Genomic DNA, 14,091 nt, shown 5'->3' on the forward strand with positions numbered 1-14,091 from the left:
AATGTAAATTAATTTCACTTAATTAAAGTGTTTGCTCCCAATGTTCTAGTTTCAAAAGGCTCCAATGATACCACACCTCCTGACGAGCTCAAAGCGTTTTTGGCAAACAGCCATTTCAGATTTTTCATTTTACTCAGCCCAGAGGCATTGCAAGGAACTCTCAGTTTGCTCAGCAGTATCATTAACAGAAAGAAGTCCTTCAGGAAAAAGCAAAACGAAGACTAATAAAAATATTAGCAATGCTAGGAGAACAGATAAAGGAGGAAATAAGTGTCTGGTTTTATTTTAATGCATGGTAAAGGAAATGACATTCCTCTGAAGGATGGTCAGAAAAATCATGAACTTTTGGGTGTCTTCACAAATATTCAAAGCTAATTTTCAGATTATCTCTTGGTCATGAAAAAATATATATAAAGTATGCATAGCCATATAAGATACACTAGAGGAAAAGTTGCCCTGAAAAGTAATTTAAATCCACGTCCTTGTGATGGGCAAGCCTCTTAGCAATGACGAGGACACCACCAATACCTTTGCAGACCCCGTGGTCAGCGTAGAAGCCCTTTCCACAGTCGCGCAGACAGTGGCCTTGGCGCAGAGCCCGGTGGTGGCTGCAGGCTGTACAGTGAGAGGCCGTGGGGCCGGAGCAGCTGGCACATGAGTTATGACAAACTGAGGAAGAGAGTGAGAGAGGAACACGACGGGATCGAGGTGACTAAGGAGCTCACGACTTGGCTGAGAGCCTTATGCGCTAGGAGGCCCTCTCCTCTATCACTCTCAAGCCCCCTTCAGCTGTCACACCAAACCAAGGGACAAGATGAGTTAGGAGGTGCTCGTATTGCCAAAAGTGCCCGCATTCCCTTTTACTCATCTTTTATCCATGTTCTACCCTTTATTTAGTGTTTGTGTTAGTATTTTATACACACGGCTACTTTTAATCTTCACAGCAACATTATGAGGTAGGCATTATTAACCACATTTTACAGATGAGGAAACTGAGGTCTTGGGAAGTTGAAAAATTTACCCGAGATCACAGAGCTAAACAGTAGCAGGGCTTGGATTCAGCCCTACGTATGTCTGAACCTAAAACACATACTACCTGAACAGGAAGTGTGGAAAGCTCAGGGCTCCGAGTGTTAGGAGCACTGAATTCTGACTGACTGTCCACTACCTTATCTATGCCCTTAGCCTGGTCTCTCCAGACCAAGCTTCCTTGGCATGCACAGTGAGAGGTTGGACTAAATGATTGTTTAAGGTACTTCTAGCTGGGACATTCTAGGACTCTAAGAACTGCATTAAAGAATCTGACCACTATATATATATAAAATGTGCTTTGACCCCAGGTGGTAACAATGGGACATCTCTGACTCGAAGAGACAGATGGTACCATGGCCTGTCCTAAGGGACAAGAATGAGATACTGGAAGAAGGCTCTGGGGGATAATGGTCAGGAGCTGGGAGAGGGGAGTATGGAGATAGGATAGACACTTTGGGGCAGGATGCTGAGGAAAAGGGATGAACACTGGGTAAGTAAAGAGGGTGGCAGACAAAGGGAAGGTTGACAAGAAGAGGCTGTGGGACAGGTCTGAATATCCTGCCACTAACAGACACTAGGTAAAAGTGCAGATGTGTGTGAATGTTTCGGAGAGGAGGGGCAATCAAGGTGCCCCAGGCAGCAATAAGTTCCTAGAGTTGCCTGTAAGGAACGGCACAAGTCAAGCATATATAAGTAGAAACTTATAAAGTCTCAAATGGGAAGGTTTCATAGTTTAGGTTATAAGTCTGAAAGAAACAATATACAAATAGCACATAAAACCAAATTTTCAATAGGCACAGACTCAGCTTTACAAGCTATCAACTTTGATTTACTTTTTTATTTTATTTTTGTAGTCTATTGTAGTTGCCAATATATGTGTTTATAAATGTCATCTAAGGAATAAGTCTGTCATACCTACAACCTAAGTTAGTGACGGTTTACAAGTACACAAAGACTGTATGCAGATCTTAAAGCTGTTCTCGGCATTTCAAAAAGACCAAATGAGCTCTAATAACCATTGATACATCTAAGTACTTTATTTAGTCACTCTTAGTACCCCAGCATCCACCCATATCTCCCACTCCCATACCAAATACACATAGGTTCTATAATGAAAAATCCATTCCTTTTAAGTTGACTTTTTCCCATCATACACACAAATTCCCAAGTAAGCAGCATATGGCACCCAGGGTAGTCAATGATGGTGATGATGATGACGATGATGATGATGATGATGATGAATACTCACGTCTTACCTTTGCATTTGCCAGTGGCATCAGCGTAGTACCCACCAGGGCATTCAGAAAGGCATTTGCCATCATGCAACACTGTCTTCTCTGTACAGGTAAGACATCTGGGACTATTGGGGCCACAACTCTTACAGCTTTGGTCACAAGCTAAGGGGGAGAAAAACCCATCAGAGAAGGTCCTCAAGTTTGCTCAACAGTGAGCAAAAGGAGCAGAGAAGTCTATTCTTTACAATGTCCACAGTTGGTTATCAACATAGCAATCTCATTTTCTGGTTTCTCAGCTGAGTTCTGTTTCCTTGAGTCCAACATTTCAAAGGACTCTGTACTTTGTGTCTCCACAGTTGAAGGAGAACCAAAGAATTATTCATTGAACTAAGTATAACGAATACTCTGTGCCACACCCATTAGCATATCCAATTTAATATGGGATTTAAAGTTAAAATGGCCTTGGAAGCAGGGTTGCCAGATGCCCAGTTAAATTTGAATTTTACATAAATAATGATTAATTTTTTGGTTTGAGTTTGTCCCAAATATTTCATCCTTCATTTCATCTGGCAACCCTAGTTGGAGAGAGAATTCAGAAACTCAGAGTTCTACTAAGCAAGGTCATGCTACAAAAATTATGGTGAAATTGTTGAACTTCACACAATCTTCCAGGACCTACTCATTCACTTATTCATTCATTTAGCCCCTAAAAACATTGCTTAAGCTCTGTGTCAAGTACTGTGCCAGGTGATAGAGACAAAAAAACCAAATCACCTTGGTCTCTGCTTTAAGAGGCTTATTAGTCTAACAGAGGGCGATAGACATTTGCAGTATTAGAAATATTAAAGCTATCATCTAGATCAGTTTGTACAGGCACAAGTAAATATGAAAAAATGTGCGTGGGGTAGGAGGTAGGAAAGGTCAAGAAAGGATTCATAAAAGCAGCGACCCTCAAGCATTGTCTGGGGATGTGAGTCAGAGCATGCCAGGCTGATGAGAATGTACCCCCGGCTGAAGCAGTGAGGCAAGTAAAGGCCCAGAGCCTGGCAAAAGCCTGGGCATCCAGGGAAATGGCAGTTCCATTCAGCTGGAAAAGTGGAAAGGACCAGATTATAGAAACCTGTATTCCAGGCCCTATAGTCTAGATTCTCATCCTGTGAAAAGCAGCAGGAGCCCCTGCTAAGTTTTAAACACAATAGAAACTTGGCCCTATTTGGGTATAATAAGATCACTTTGGCTTCAGTTTGGAGGGGCAAGGAAGGAGAGTTGGGGCCTAGTTGGAAGACCATAGCAATCCTCATGGAAATGGAACAAGATGATTAGGGGTCGAACCAAAGCTGTGGAGGAGATGACAGATTTGAGAGCTATGTAGGAGAAAGTGTCTTAGGTGGGGCTTCCAAGGGTCTGGCTTGGGGGATGAGTGATGTCACTCACAGAACACAAGAAAGAGAAGAAATGTGGGGGATTATGATGGGGCAGTTTTGGGTATGTGCAGTCCAGTAAATAGCAGCATTTATAGTTCTAGAGCTCAGGGGAGAGGCCTGGGGGTCATCACACATAATGCTGAAATCAGAAATCAGTTGGTTTTTTCAGGAAAAGCAAGAAGGATAAGACAGAAGTAGTCAAAGATCTAGAAAGCACCAACATTGAATGAAGAAAGAAAAAACTAGCAGCGGTGACCAAGAAGAAGTAATCCAAAGGTAGGAGAGAAAATAGGAGTGTAGTAGCTGAGAAGCCAAGGGAGGAAACTGTTTCATTAACAGTGCAGGGAGGACAAATAAGGTCTGAAGAGGGTTAACTACACTTAGACGTTGAGATGTGGGTGACCCGCGCCACAGCCGCTTCAGTGGAGTCATTGGACAGAAACAAAGTGAAGGACATGATAATAAACTCTTCCTTTAAAGGCTCCCAGCTGTGAATGGAAGGAGACGGAGAAGGAAATCATTAAAAGGGTAAGAGGATGTTTTGTCTCTCCAATATTGTAAAAGCTCAAGGCAAATTCAGATCCTGGGAAAGGTTTTTAAAAAGACAAGAGTTTAAATAATCGTTGAAGGACTACGTAAGAGAAAAGGGGGATGTACATTCAAAAGTACAGATGGAGAGAGGAGCCCTGACCAGACCAGAGAAAGGCCTCCTTTTCTGAGAGTGGGAGGAGGGAGGTGAGTGGGAGGAGGGAGGTGAGCGGGAGGAGGGAGGTGAGTGGGAGGAGGGAGGTGAGCGCAAGCGCAGCTGCGGCAAGTCTATTACACAATCTACTCTACACTCACTGGCTAAATTCTTTAAAAACAAAAAATTCTTTAAAAACAAACCTACTTCCCACTGTAGGAGAATCAATATTTCAGGAATAGAGAACTGATGAGATTTATTCTGCCTGTTCTCTTAATTCACCTATACCATGCTCACCTCCCGAAAACTATTTCCAAGACTTGAGCAAAAAGATGCAAGAGATGGGGCCAAATGTTCCATCCTGCATCCTGGAAGATTCAGTATCTTTCTAGAAGCAAGCATGGAAGGCGAGGTAATCTTCAGAAAATCAGAAAGGCAATAATTTTCATATCAGAGAAGAAGAAAATCACCCCAACTCATAACTGGAACAAAGAAGCAAATATGAATCTGAAAAGCCTTCTTCCCTCCCACGCTCCATAAAAACTTCTGAAGTTTCTAATTCCAGAACTGACATCTCAACAGAACTGAATAATCTACAAGCTAAGTAGATCTTCCCAGAAATGAAGAATTGCAGAAATTTTTTTAAAAATTAAGAAATGACCAACAATAAAAACATTACAAGTAAAACATTTTGAGGCACATCTACAGTAATACTCAGAATGTAATTTGTAAATTTAAACGAAATGATCAGAGAGATGTTACCGCTCCCCAAAGTAGTCTATAACTTCAATACAGCACTAATAAAAATTCCAGTTGAATGTTATTAGGAATTCAATAAACAGACTCTAAAGTCTATGACCTGCTAAGTCAACTTTGAAAATGAAGAGGGGGGCCGGCCCCGTGGCTGAGTGGTTAAGTTCACGCGCTCCGCTGCAGGCGGCCCAGTGTTTCGTTGGTTTGAATCCAGGGAGCGGACGTGGCACTGCTCATTGAGCCACGCTGAGGCGGCGTCCCACATGCCACAACTAGGAGAACCCACAACTAAGAATATACAACTATGTACCGGGGGGCTTTGGGGAGAAAAAGGAAAAAAATAAAATCTTTAAAAAAAAAAAAAAGAAAGCAAATGAAGGGGAAGGAAAGGGAGAATCTGCCCTATCAGATATTGAGACATACTGCAAAGCAATAGAAATTAATGAACAAAATAAAACAATGTGATAGTGGTACAAGAACAGAAATTTACACTACTGGAATAGCACAGAGACAGACATATGTGAATATAGAAATTTAATACACAGAAGAGATCAATGAATAAGGTTAGTCTGAATTACTAGATGAGGTTGGGAAAACTGGATCCCCAAGTTTAGAAAAGTCAAACTGGATCTTGACTATAACCCATACACATATGGGGACTCCAGATGAATCAACAACTTAAGTTACAATAAAATTGCCAAATTAAAAGAAAAAAAGTAGTTATAATTTCTTTCTGAACTCAAGCAGAGTGGGTCTTCTTAAACAAAAATTCAAAAGCCAAACCTTAAAGTAAAAAGTGATAAATTAAAGATTTCTGTTCAACAAAGAGCACCATCTTAAAAGTTAAAAAGTAACAGAATGGAAAAATATTGCCTATTTAAGACTGACAAGAGGTAACATCCGCAACATACGAGGAACTCTATAAAACCAACAAGAAAAAGGCAGTGAGGCCAAAACAATTTATAGAAGAGGAAACTGAAAAGTCCAATAAGAGTTGAAGATATTCTCAAACTCATTAATAATAAGAAAGATGTAAATTAGAATGAAATGTCCCTGTATACCTATTGGCCAGAAAAAAATCCGAAGCTTGCTAACACCAAATGCTGGTAAGGATGTGGAAAACAGAGAAACCTCATGCATGGGAGTGCAGATGCTGGTGAGCTGGTGGGCACTGCTTAGTCAAATAAAGAATAGGCAGAGTGAAGAAACCAACAATTCTGCTCCTGGGTTATCCATCCCAGGAACCTCCCACACAGGTTCACAAAGTGACACGTTCGAGGCTGTTCACTGGCGCTCTCTAGTGATGGTGTGAGGATGGAGGATGTCACCGGGAGAGTGGATGGGTAAGCTGTGGGGATGCAGACCAGGAAGTCCTATGCAACAGCAAGAAGCAAAGGGAGATAATGCAGCAACACAGGTGAATCTTAAAAACATATTGTTGAGTGAAAAAAGAAGAGAACAGCATGAACTCTATAACATGATATCATTTCAGAAAATCATATATACATATATACACACTCAAAATGACAATACCCAGTTTATATGAGCCCATAAAAACAAAAAGATAAAAATTAAAATAGTTGCCAAGGTGAGGAAGGGAAATGCGTATAAAAGGAAGGAATGAGAGAGAGAAGAAAGGAGAGAGGGGACAGGGGGAAGGAAGAGAGAGAACAGCTAACAGAAGTCTCTGCACTTGCTTTGATGTATTATGTTAGCCAGAGTCAGAAAAGCCCTTCATAATAGTACACGGACTTAAACGACTACAGAATGAGGAAGTTTTGTCCTTTGAATGTCCCCACCCATAATACCTAATATTTGTAAAACTCAAAGCATGTACCACAGACAAACCTGGTGCTATAAATTCTTCCAGCCAGGGCCGACCACCGTTCATAACAGGTTATGCTGGATTTTTCTGAGCACTTGACTTTGAGATTTCTATGGATATGAGCTGCTTGGTTATAAATTATTAAACAAACACCAGCTGGTCTTTATCTTGAACAGCACTAATATGAATTGGAAATAAGTCAGCTATCAGCATCAGATGTCTTAATTAACATTCCGATACCAATCAGTGACTTGGTTCACTGTTGTTTTAGAAAATATTTATACGAACATTTCTGAAGGCATTTGATAGAAACTTAGAGAACTCTAACAATTTTATGAAAGTGTAAACTCTAGTCTTGTCTATCAAAAGGCCCGGTGGTCAACGCCAGTGGCATCGCAAAGTCTTGCATCATGCTACGCACGTGATAGGCATTCGGTAATTACTTGTCGATCAGTTGATTGGTTGGTCATCGGAGCAATGGTCCATCTTCCCATCTGGAAGTTTTCTTTCTGCTTCTTTGTTTCCAAATGTACACAACAGCATTTCAGATGTATACTCGCTCCCTAAGCCACCAATTCAGTAGTCTTCTTTTTTAATTATTCCAGTCCACAAGGAGCTCTGGCTTTCTTCACTCAACCTATGAGGCCAAGTAGATTCCTACCCCTCACCACCTCAAGGCCCACACTAACCATCCCTCCTTTTAAATACATGCTTTCCCAGCAAAAGTTGCTTTCTCAATCTGGATAGTACTTTGTTGGTAGCAGGTCAGTGTCACGACTCCTCATCAGTAACAGTAGCCGGCCTCCTTGGGGACTTATAGGGTAAATGCCTTGAGGCCTTTGCATTAACGCAAATTTGACATCTGCCGACCTTTAGAGAATACATCTGGCTTAAGTGAGCAGGAAAGTGATGCTAGCAGAAAAAGACGAAAATGATCAGGCTAATGGCAGCCTGGCCTTTCTTTCTTTGTTCTCTTCTGAATCCATGTAAAAGCCACCTGTGACTCATCCATATCAAGTGAGATTTTTCACAGCAGCGATGCTGATGGAGTTCTGCACAGGTTTAAGTAAGCAGCTGCCAAGGCTATCTCCCTTTCCCAAGATGAGTGGATTTGTCAAGTCCAAAAGATCATCTAATTTTTGCTGTTGCCCTGCTAGGTAAACAAAATGAGGACAATAACCCAAGGAAGTTTTACGGCCTGCACATTTTTATTGATTTAGTGGACTTAGGTATAAAAAAAAAAGTCATCACGGCCTTTCTATAGGTATGACCATCATAGTAAACTCAGTTCAAACCTCTCATTCACTGTCAAGGCCTGGCAATGTCCATAAGGGCAGCTGGCTGATCTAAAGACTGACTGGACGCCAAGGAGGAAGGGCGAGAAGAGGATCGACAGAGGGGATAACGAGAAGAAGAGAGGGAAAAATAGGCAGAGGTTAACAAGGAGGGCATCACATTACAGCAAGCAGCAGAGCAGGTAAAAGGCAGTTAACACCTAAAACCAGAGGACATAGGCTTGAATCCCAACTCTGCCCCTTACTAGCTAGGTGACCTTAAGCAAGTTTCTTAACCTCTCTGTTTCTTCATCTGGAAAATGAGGATGATAATAATAACTACATCATGAAACCGTTGTGAAGATTAAACACCAAGCACTTACATAGCACTTCCTCTGTGCCTGGCACTGTGCTAAACGCCTTGCATAGATTAACTCAATCCCCAGGACAGCCTTCTAAATTCAGTACGTGTTAGTTTCCCTTTGCTGCTGTAACAAACTGCCACAAACCCAGTGACTTACAACAACACAAATGTATTATCTTATAGCTTTAAAGGTCAGAAGTCCTGCAACAAAGGCATCATCAGGACCACATTCCTTCTAGAAGCTCTACGGGAGATCTGTGTCCTTGTCTCTTTCCGGGGTCTAGAGACTGCCTGCATGCTCATGGCCCCTTCCTGGCATCGCTCTGACCATCTCTCTGACCTCTGTTTCTGTCTCAGGTCTCCTTTTCTGACTCCAACTCTCCTACTCACATCAACACTCCTGTGATTATAGTGGCCCACCCAGATAATCCAGAATAATCTCCTCATCGCAAGATCCTTCACTTCATCATACCTACAAACTCCCTTTTGCCATCTGAGGCAGCAGATTCCCAGATTCGGGCAATCAGGACACAGATATCTTTGAGGCGCCATTATTCTGTCTACCATGGGTACTATTGCTTTCCTCATTTTACCAATGATAAACTGATACGCAGAGAGATTAAGCAACTTGCCCAAGGTCATGCTTTCCCCTCTATACCTGCCGGCCTCTCAAAGGGTGAATGTTTATAAAGCACTTGGAAGAGCGCCTGGCACAGGAAGCACTAGCTGGGTTAACACCTACTGTTACGCAGTGGCTGTTAAAGGTAGAACAGACAATAACCACTTGAGCTTTAAGTCAGCGGCACCAGCACCAAGGGTCGGTCGGCCCTCGGCTAGCCTCAGAGTGTCTTTGTCTCCGTGAATGTTTGGAAGGCAGTCTGGTGTTGATGAAGAGTTAGGGATTTGGAGAAAGGAAGCCCCACTCCTGTCCTTACAGCTGTGGGTCTGGAGCAAGCAGTCTGAGCCTCGCTGTCTTCATTCACAGGATGAGACTAGAATGAGCACCCCTGTCAGGGGGCGGGGTTTTTAAAGGGGATCCCACCAGTGAAAAAAAGACATGTTTCATAAACTACTAAAACTCTGTTGATGTTAGCAGCCATTCGCGTTTTTTTTGAGCAAAAGAAATGTTGGTTAGGGTGCTATGTTTTGAATAAAACAAGGGATGCTGGAAGAGGAAAAGCTCTTTGGCAAGCGAAGCCCCCACACTTACCGCTGCAGGTCCCCTGCTTGTTGTAAAACCCATCACCACAGCTGCTCTTGCAGCCACCCTCTCTCAGCACTTGGAAGGGGTCTCTGCAGGCCAAGCAGTGCTTCTCCGTGGGACCCCAACAGGCCGCACAGGACTCGTGGCAGGCTGCGGGCAAACAGCAAAATCATCAACAACCTCCAGCAGAAAGGACTGGATGCAATTTTCCCTTCAAAGGTTTTACAATTTACAAGGAGGATGTTGGCTCCTTCATTCCTAAACCACTGTGCACATATGTACATCACAAGAGGAAAAAAAAAACACATCCCCACCAAAAAAAACTATTTCTGTTGGCCAGAAGTACAACTTCAATAAACTGTTGCTAAGAGAATTGGAACCGGAAATCAAGGGCTTTGAGTAATGAGAATCACAGGGAAGGGAATCAAATTTTCTGGACAAAGATAGTCCATCTAATGAAATCAGATGGCCCTCTATCACTGTGCCACCTCGCCTTTTGTAACCACACAAAAAAGTGCCAACAAGATAACCGCTCCCACCTCCAGCACTATCAAAATCAGCCAGGGCAAGATGTCACGTTCTCTAGTCCTTGGTCAGACCTTGAAGCATCTGGTACTGCTTGATTGCTATTGCTCTTCCCCTCCCTTTCCATCTCTCTCTTTCTCTCACCATCCTCGTCCTCTGTCCTATCTCACAACTCTTTTAGTCTCCCTCAGTCTCTGGTTTCCCTCAGTCTCTGGTTTCCCTCAGTAGCATGAGCTCTAAACATGTATTTTGAGGACTCACGGAGCCTTTCTCTTACACCTTCCGTTTCTAACTATACATCTTCCTTTAAGATCTGAAAATTTCCTCTTCTTCCAGCATTTGATTTTTTATTACTATTAATGCTTGCTCTTCACCTTAGTATCTCTGCAAAGAGGCCTATTCTGAATGATTGAATATATTCAGATTTGGTTAACTCTCTGTATGGCTAACTGCATCTATGCCTCTGTTAATGCATGCTAATTTTCAAAAAGTTTGCTTTAAAATGGAGCCCAACCTATTTTGCAGAGGTATTCATTCTGACCAAAATTGGGAGGGAGAATGACTTTGCTGACTGCAAGTGATTTGTGAAACATACATAGCAATTTAATTAGGTACCCCTTTGGAATCAGAAGAAAGGATGCCTGCCTTGCAAATCTCAAGATCCAATCCTCTCCTCTCAGGTCTAAACTGCAAGTGAAAGTCTTAATGTCAAACAGATTTTCATACCAACAAATTTAGAGATAGTTATGAATTGTGTTAAGTGCTAGGAAGGACTCTTCAATAAAGAATAACAGTGGCGGGGGTGGAAGGGACCAACTTTAGATAGATCTAAAGGATGAGAGGTGGCCAGCCATGGGGAGAGCCAGAGAACAGCACGAATAAAGTTCTCGAGAAGGGAGGAGTCAGGGGTTCATGAACTGAAGGCTGCTCCTATGGCTGGAGCTGTGAACACAGTGGGGCACAGAGGGCCACAGCAGAGCATAGTGGGGCACAGAGAGGCACAGCAGAGCACAGTGGCCTGATTCATGGCTAGAGGGGTCGGCAGGGGCCCAATCAAACTTGACTTTGGAGACCATGGAAAGAAATTAGGATTTTATCCTAATTGCAGTGTGAAGTCATAAATGGGCTTAAGCAGGATACATGCAAGCCCCGATTTCGACTTTTAAAAGCTCTCTCTGGTGGCTTACAGACTTTCATGCAGGAGTCTGCTGTTCTGGTGTGGCGACCAGTGTGCAGTCTGCTGCTTTGGTCCAGGTAAAAGATGACGATGGCAGGTGGAGAGCAGAGATGGAGGAAAGTTTACTCATTTATTATCTGGTTCCCTCACTAGACCACAAGCTTCAGGGGGGCTGAGTCCATTTCTATTCTATTAACTCTGTGCTGAGCACACTGCTTGGTGCTCTACAAACTTCACTTATAGTTAACTCCTTATTTATATTTTATAAATGTTACATGAGAATATTGTTTGTATTAGGATAAGCCATTGACACTACATTATAACTAAAGATGTGGATGCAAAGTTTCAAGTAACAAATTCTACCCCAAACACACACAAAATCACTTATTCAACTCTCCTTCAATTGCTGACCGTAGTCATCATCCGAAGTGTCTACCCTTGTTCATGCCTCTGCCTTACTGGTTCAGAGGTGATTCAAAGCTGTTATCCGAACAAACGAACAAAAACCCAATCTCATTTATAAGAAGGTATGCAAGCCTAATCTATCAACGTTCCAGAGAAGCACCTACTGCATGCAAGATGCTGTGCTAGCCTGTGGGGCCTGTCTAGCTGGTCGTGGGCGAGCACGCTCCCTGAGGCCTGCTGAAGGAAACATCTAAACCACCCAACACTTGAGTGCACTGGCGACATCGTGCAAACTGCACTGTGGAGTAAGTGTCAGAGGGCATGGTGAGTGAGGCTAAAAGGACACCAGGGGCCAGATCACGAATGTCAGGCAGGCCAGGGTAAGGACCTTGGACTTCATCCCATACAAGTTTTAATCACAACAGTGGAATTGATCAGTTTGGCTTTTTAGAGAGTTTACTCTGCAGTGGGGAGAGGAGAGGGTAATTAAGTCATCTTTAAGGGATGAAATCATTTTTGTCCAGGGGGTGTAGAGGAGATGAGAAAGTGAAGCACAACCCCCTCGGTTCTCTACGGAGACTGGCTGATGGCAGTGCAGACACTCAGCCACACTGGCTGTCAAAACAGTAAAAACACTTCCCACGTGGTTGGTAAATGGCTGTTGTCCTGGCCCCTCCCTGATACTCCAGCTTCATCCCAGGGAACCCTGGCAGACACCATACTCCAGCAACCAAAAGGTTTGGCACAGGAGAGGGTCTCAGGTCCCCCCTCCTTCTGACCAATCTGATGTGTGCCATACTGCTAGTTAAATATTTTTAATATTACACCTAGTGTTGCCAATCAGAAGAAGGGCCCAAGGATGAGCAGGATAGAGGATACAGACTTAGGAACGGCCCTCAGGCCCACTGCAAACTGAGCCCTACCTTAGATTTCAGCCCTGCCTTCTGCTACCCTCCTCACGCATAGCAAGCCTACGGAGGAAGGTGCCCTAAGCATGCCACGTGCCTGTCCGTGGGTTCTGGATGCCCCACACAGGATTCACCCAGTCAGCAATGCCTCTGGCTCCTTCCACAACCCCTGTAATCTTGTTTATATTTGAGAGGCCTCCTAAGTTGTCACCACAACAGTGAAGCTTTGTTGAACTTGTCCAAACAAAGTCCGTTTCTCCTTCCTCCATGTTCCTGCAGCATTCTGAACATGCCTCTCTGCTGCTGTTTATCCTACTGTACCAATTCCTCAGTTACAGACCAATCCCCTTCAATGGCATGTAACATCCTCCAAAATAGGGGCCATGATTTAGTCATCTTAAACCCCCACTGTCCAGACTGATGCCTAGGACAAAGTCAGTACTCACTAAATATATGTTAAATGAATGCATAGCAGATTTTTTAATTGGTTGTGAGGGATTCATCCTATCAGTTACCTTCAACATGGAAACAAATAAGCAGGAGGTCATAGTCTGAAGATATGATAACTTAAGATAGATAAACTTGAGGCTGTAAAATTTACCTCATAAACGCTGTAGGCCAGATCTGCTTATGATGACGAACACTTACGCTGCACCTGTATAGAGTACCAAATGTGATGCTGGGCCTTCTCTTCTTTCCATAGCGAACAAAAGGAATGTTCTACGGCCAGCCAGGATGGCAGAAGGGATTTTTATTTCATCATAGGACTATGCTGAGCTGTCATTTCTTCCCTTCTTTTTTGAGCTGTCATTTCTTATAATGACATACTCCCACTGTGTTTTGCAACTGATTTCTAATTTCTAGGACTGAACATATGCTACTGCAGATAATCTCTTTTTGCAGGCTTATTTTACAGGTGGTTTTTATTACATTCAGGTTATTATAAAAAAGAAGAGGTCACTCCCTGACTTTTCACCATAATTTCTCTTAGTGATACGTTTCAGATAACCCAGGGTTTGAATTGTATATTGTGAAAATTGTGGCAATAAATTAAAAAAGAGGGGGAATGAGAGAAAGCCATCTTCCTATCTCACATGCAGTAGATAATTTACTTAGGAAAGCCCCTGACTTTTCTGGAGCATAACGAGACATGTGTTGGCTTGCTGAGCAATTCATTTCAAAATGAAAAGGAACGAATTACTTTTCTTTTGGCAACTCCATACTGAAACTCTAAAAATAAGAAACTTCTTTTCATACTTGATAATTTTGAAATAGAAGATTGT

General features: G+C 42.7%; 1 protein-coding gene across 6 annotated transcripts in view; it reads right to left on the minus strand.

Moving 5' to 3' along the window:
* The window catches only part of FRAS1 (Fraser extracellular matrix complex subunit 1), a 419,524-nt gene that overhangs the window by 200,761 nt on the left and 204,672 nt on the right, over window positions 1–14,091 (minus strand). For 4 of the 6 annotated variants that reach the window (XM_046656854.1, XM_046656853.1, XM_046656851.1 and 1 more), the window contains exons 15-17: window positions 9,800–9,943; window positions 2,289–2,429; window positions 529–669 (exon numbers count right to left, since the gene is read on the minus strand). The exons of 1 other annotated variant lie outside the window; for it this stretch is intronic. In XM_046656854.1, coding sequence (XP_046512810.1) covers window positions 529–669; window positions 2,289–2,429; window positions 9,800–9,943 — 426 coding nt within the window. The remainder of the gene's footprint in view (window positions 1–528; window positions 670–2,288; window positions 2,430–9,799; window positions 9,944–14,091) is intronic. One more of the 6 variants, XM_046656855.1, reaches the window with a different exon arrangement.

This window comes from Equus quagga, chromosome 3 (genome assembly GCF_021613505.1).
Source record: "Equus quagga isolate Etosha38 chromosome 3, UCLA_HA_Equagga_1.0, whole genome shotgun sequence".
In the NCBI taxonomy this organism is placed as follows: Eukaryota; Metazoa; Chordata; class Mammalia; order Perissodactyla; family Equidae; genus Equus; species Equus quagga.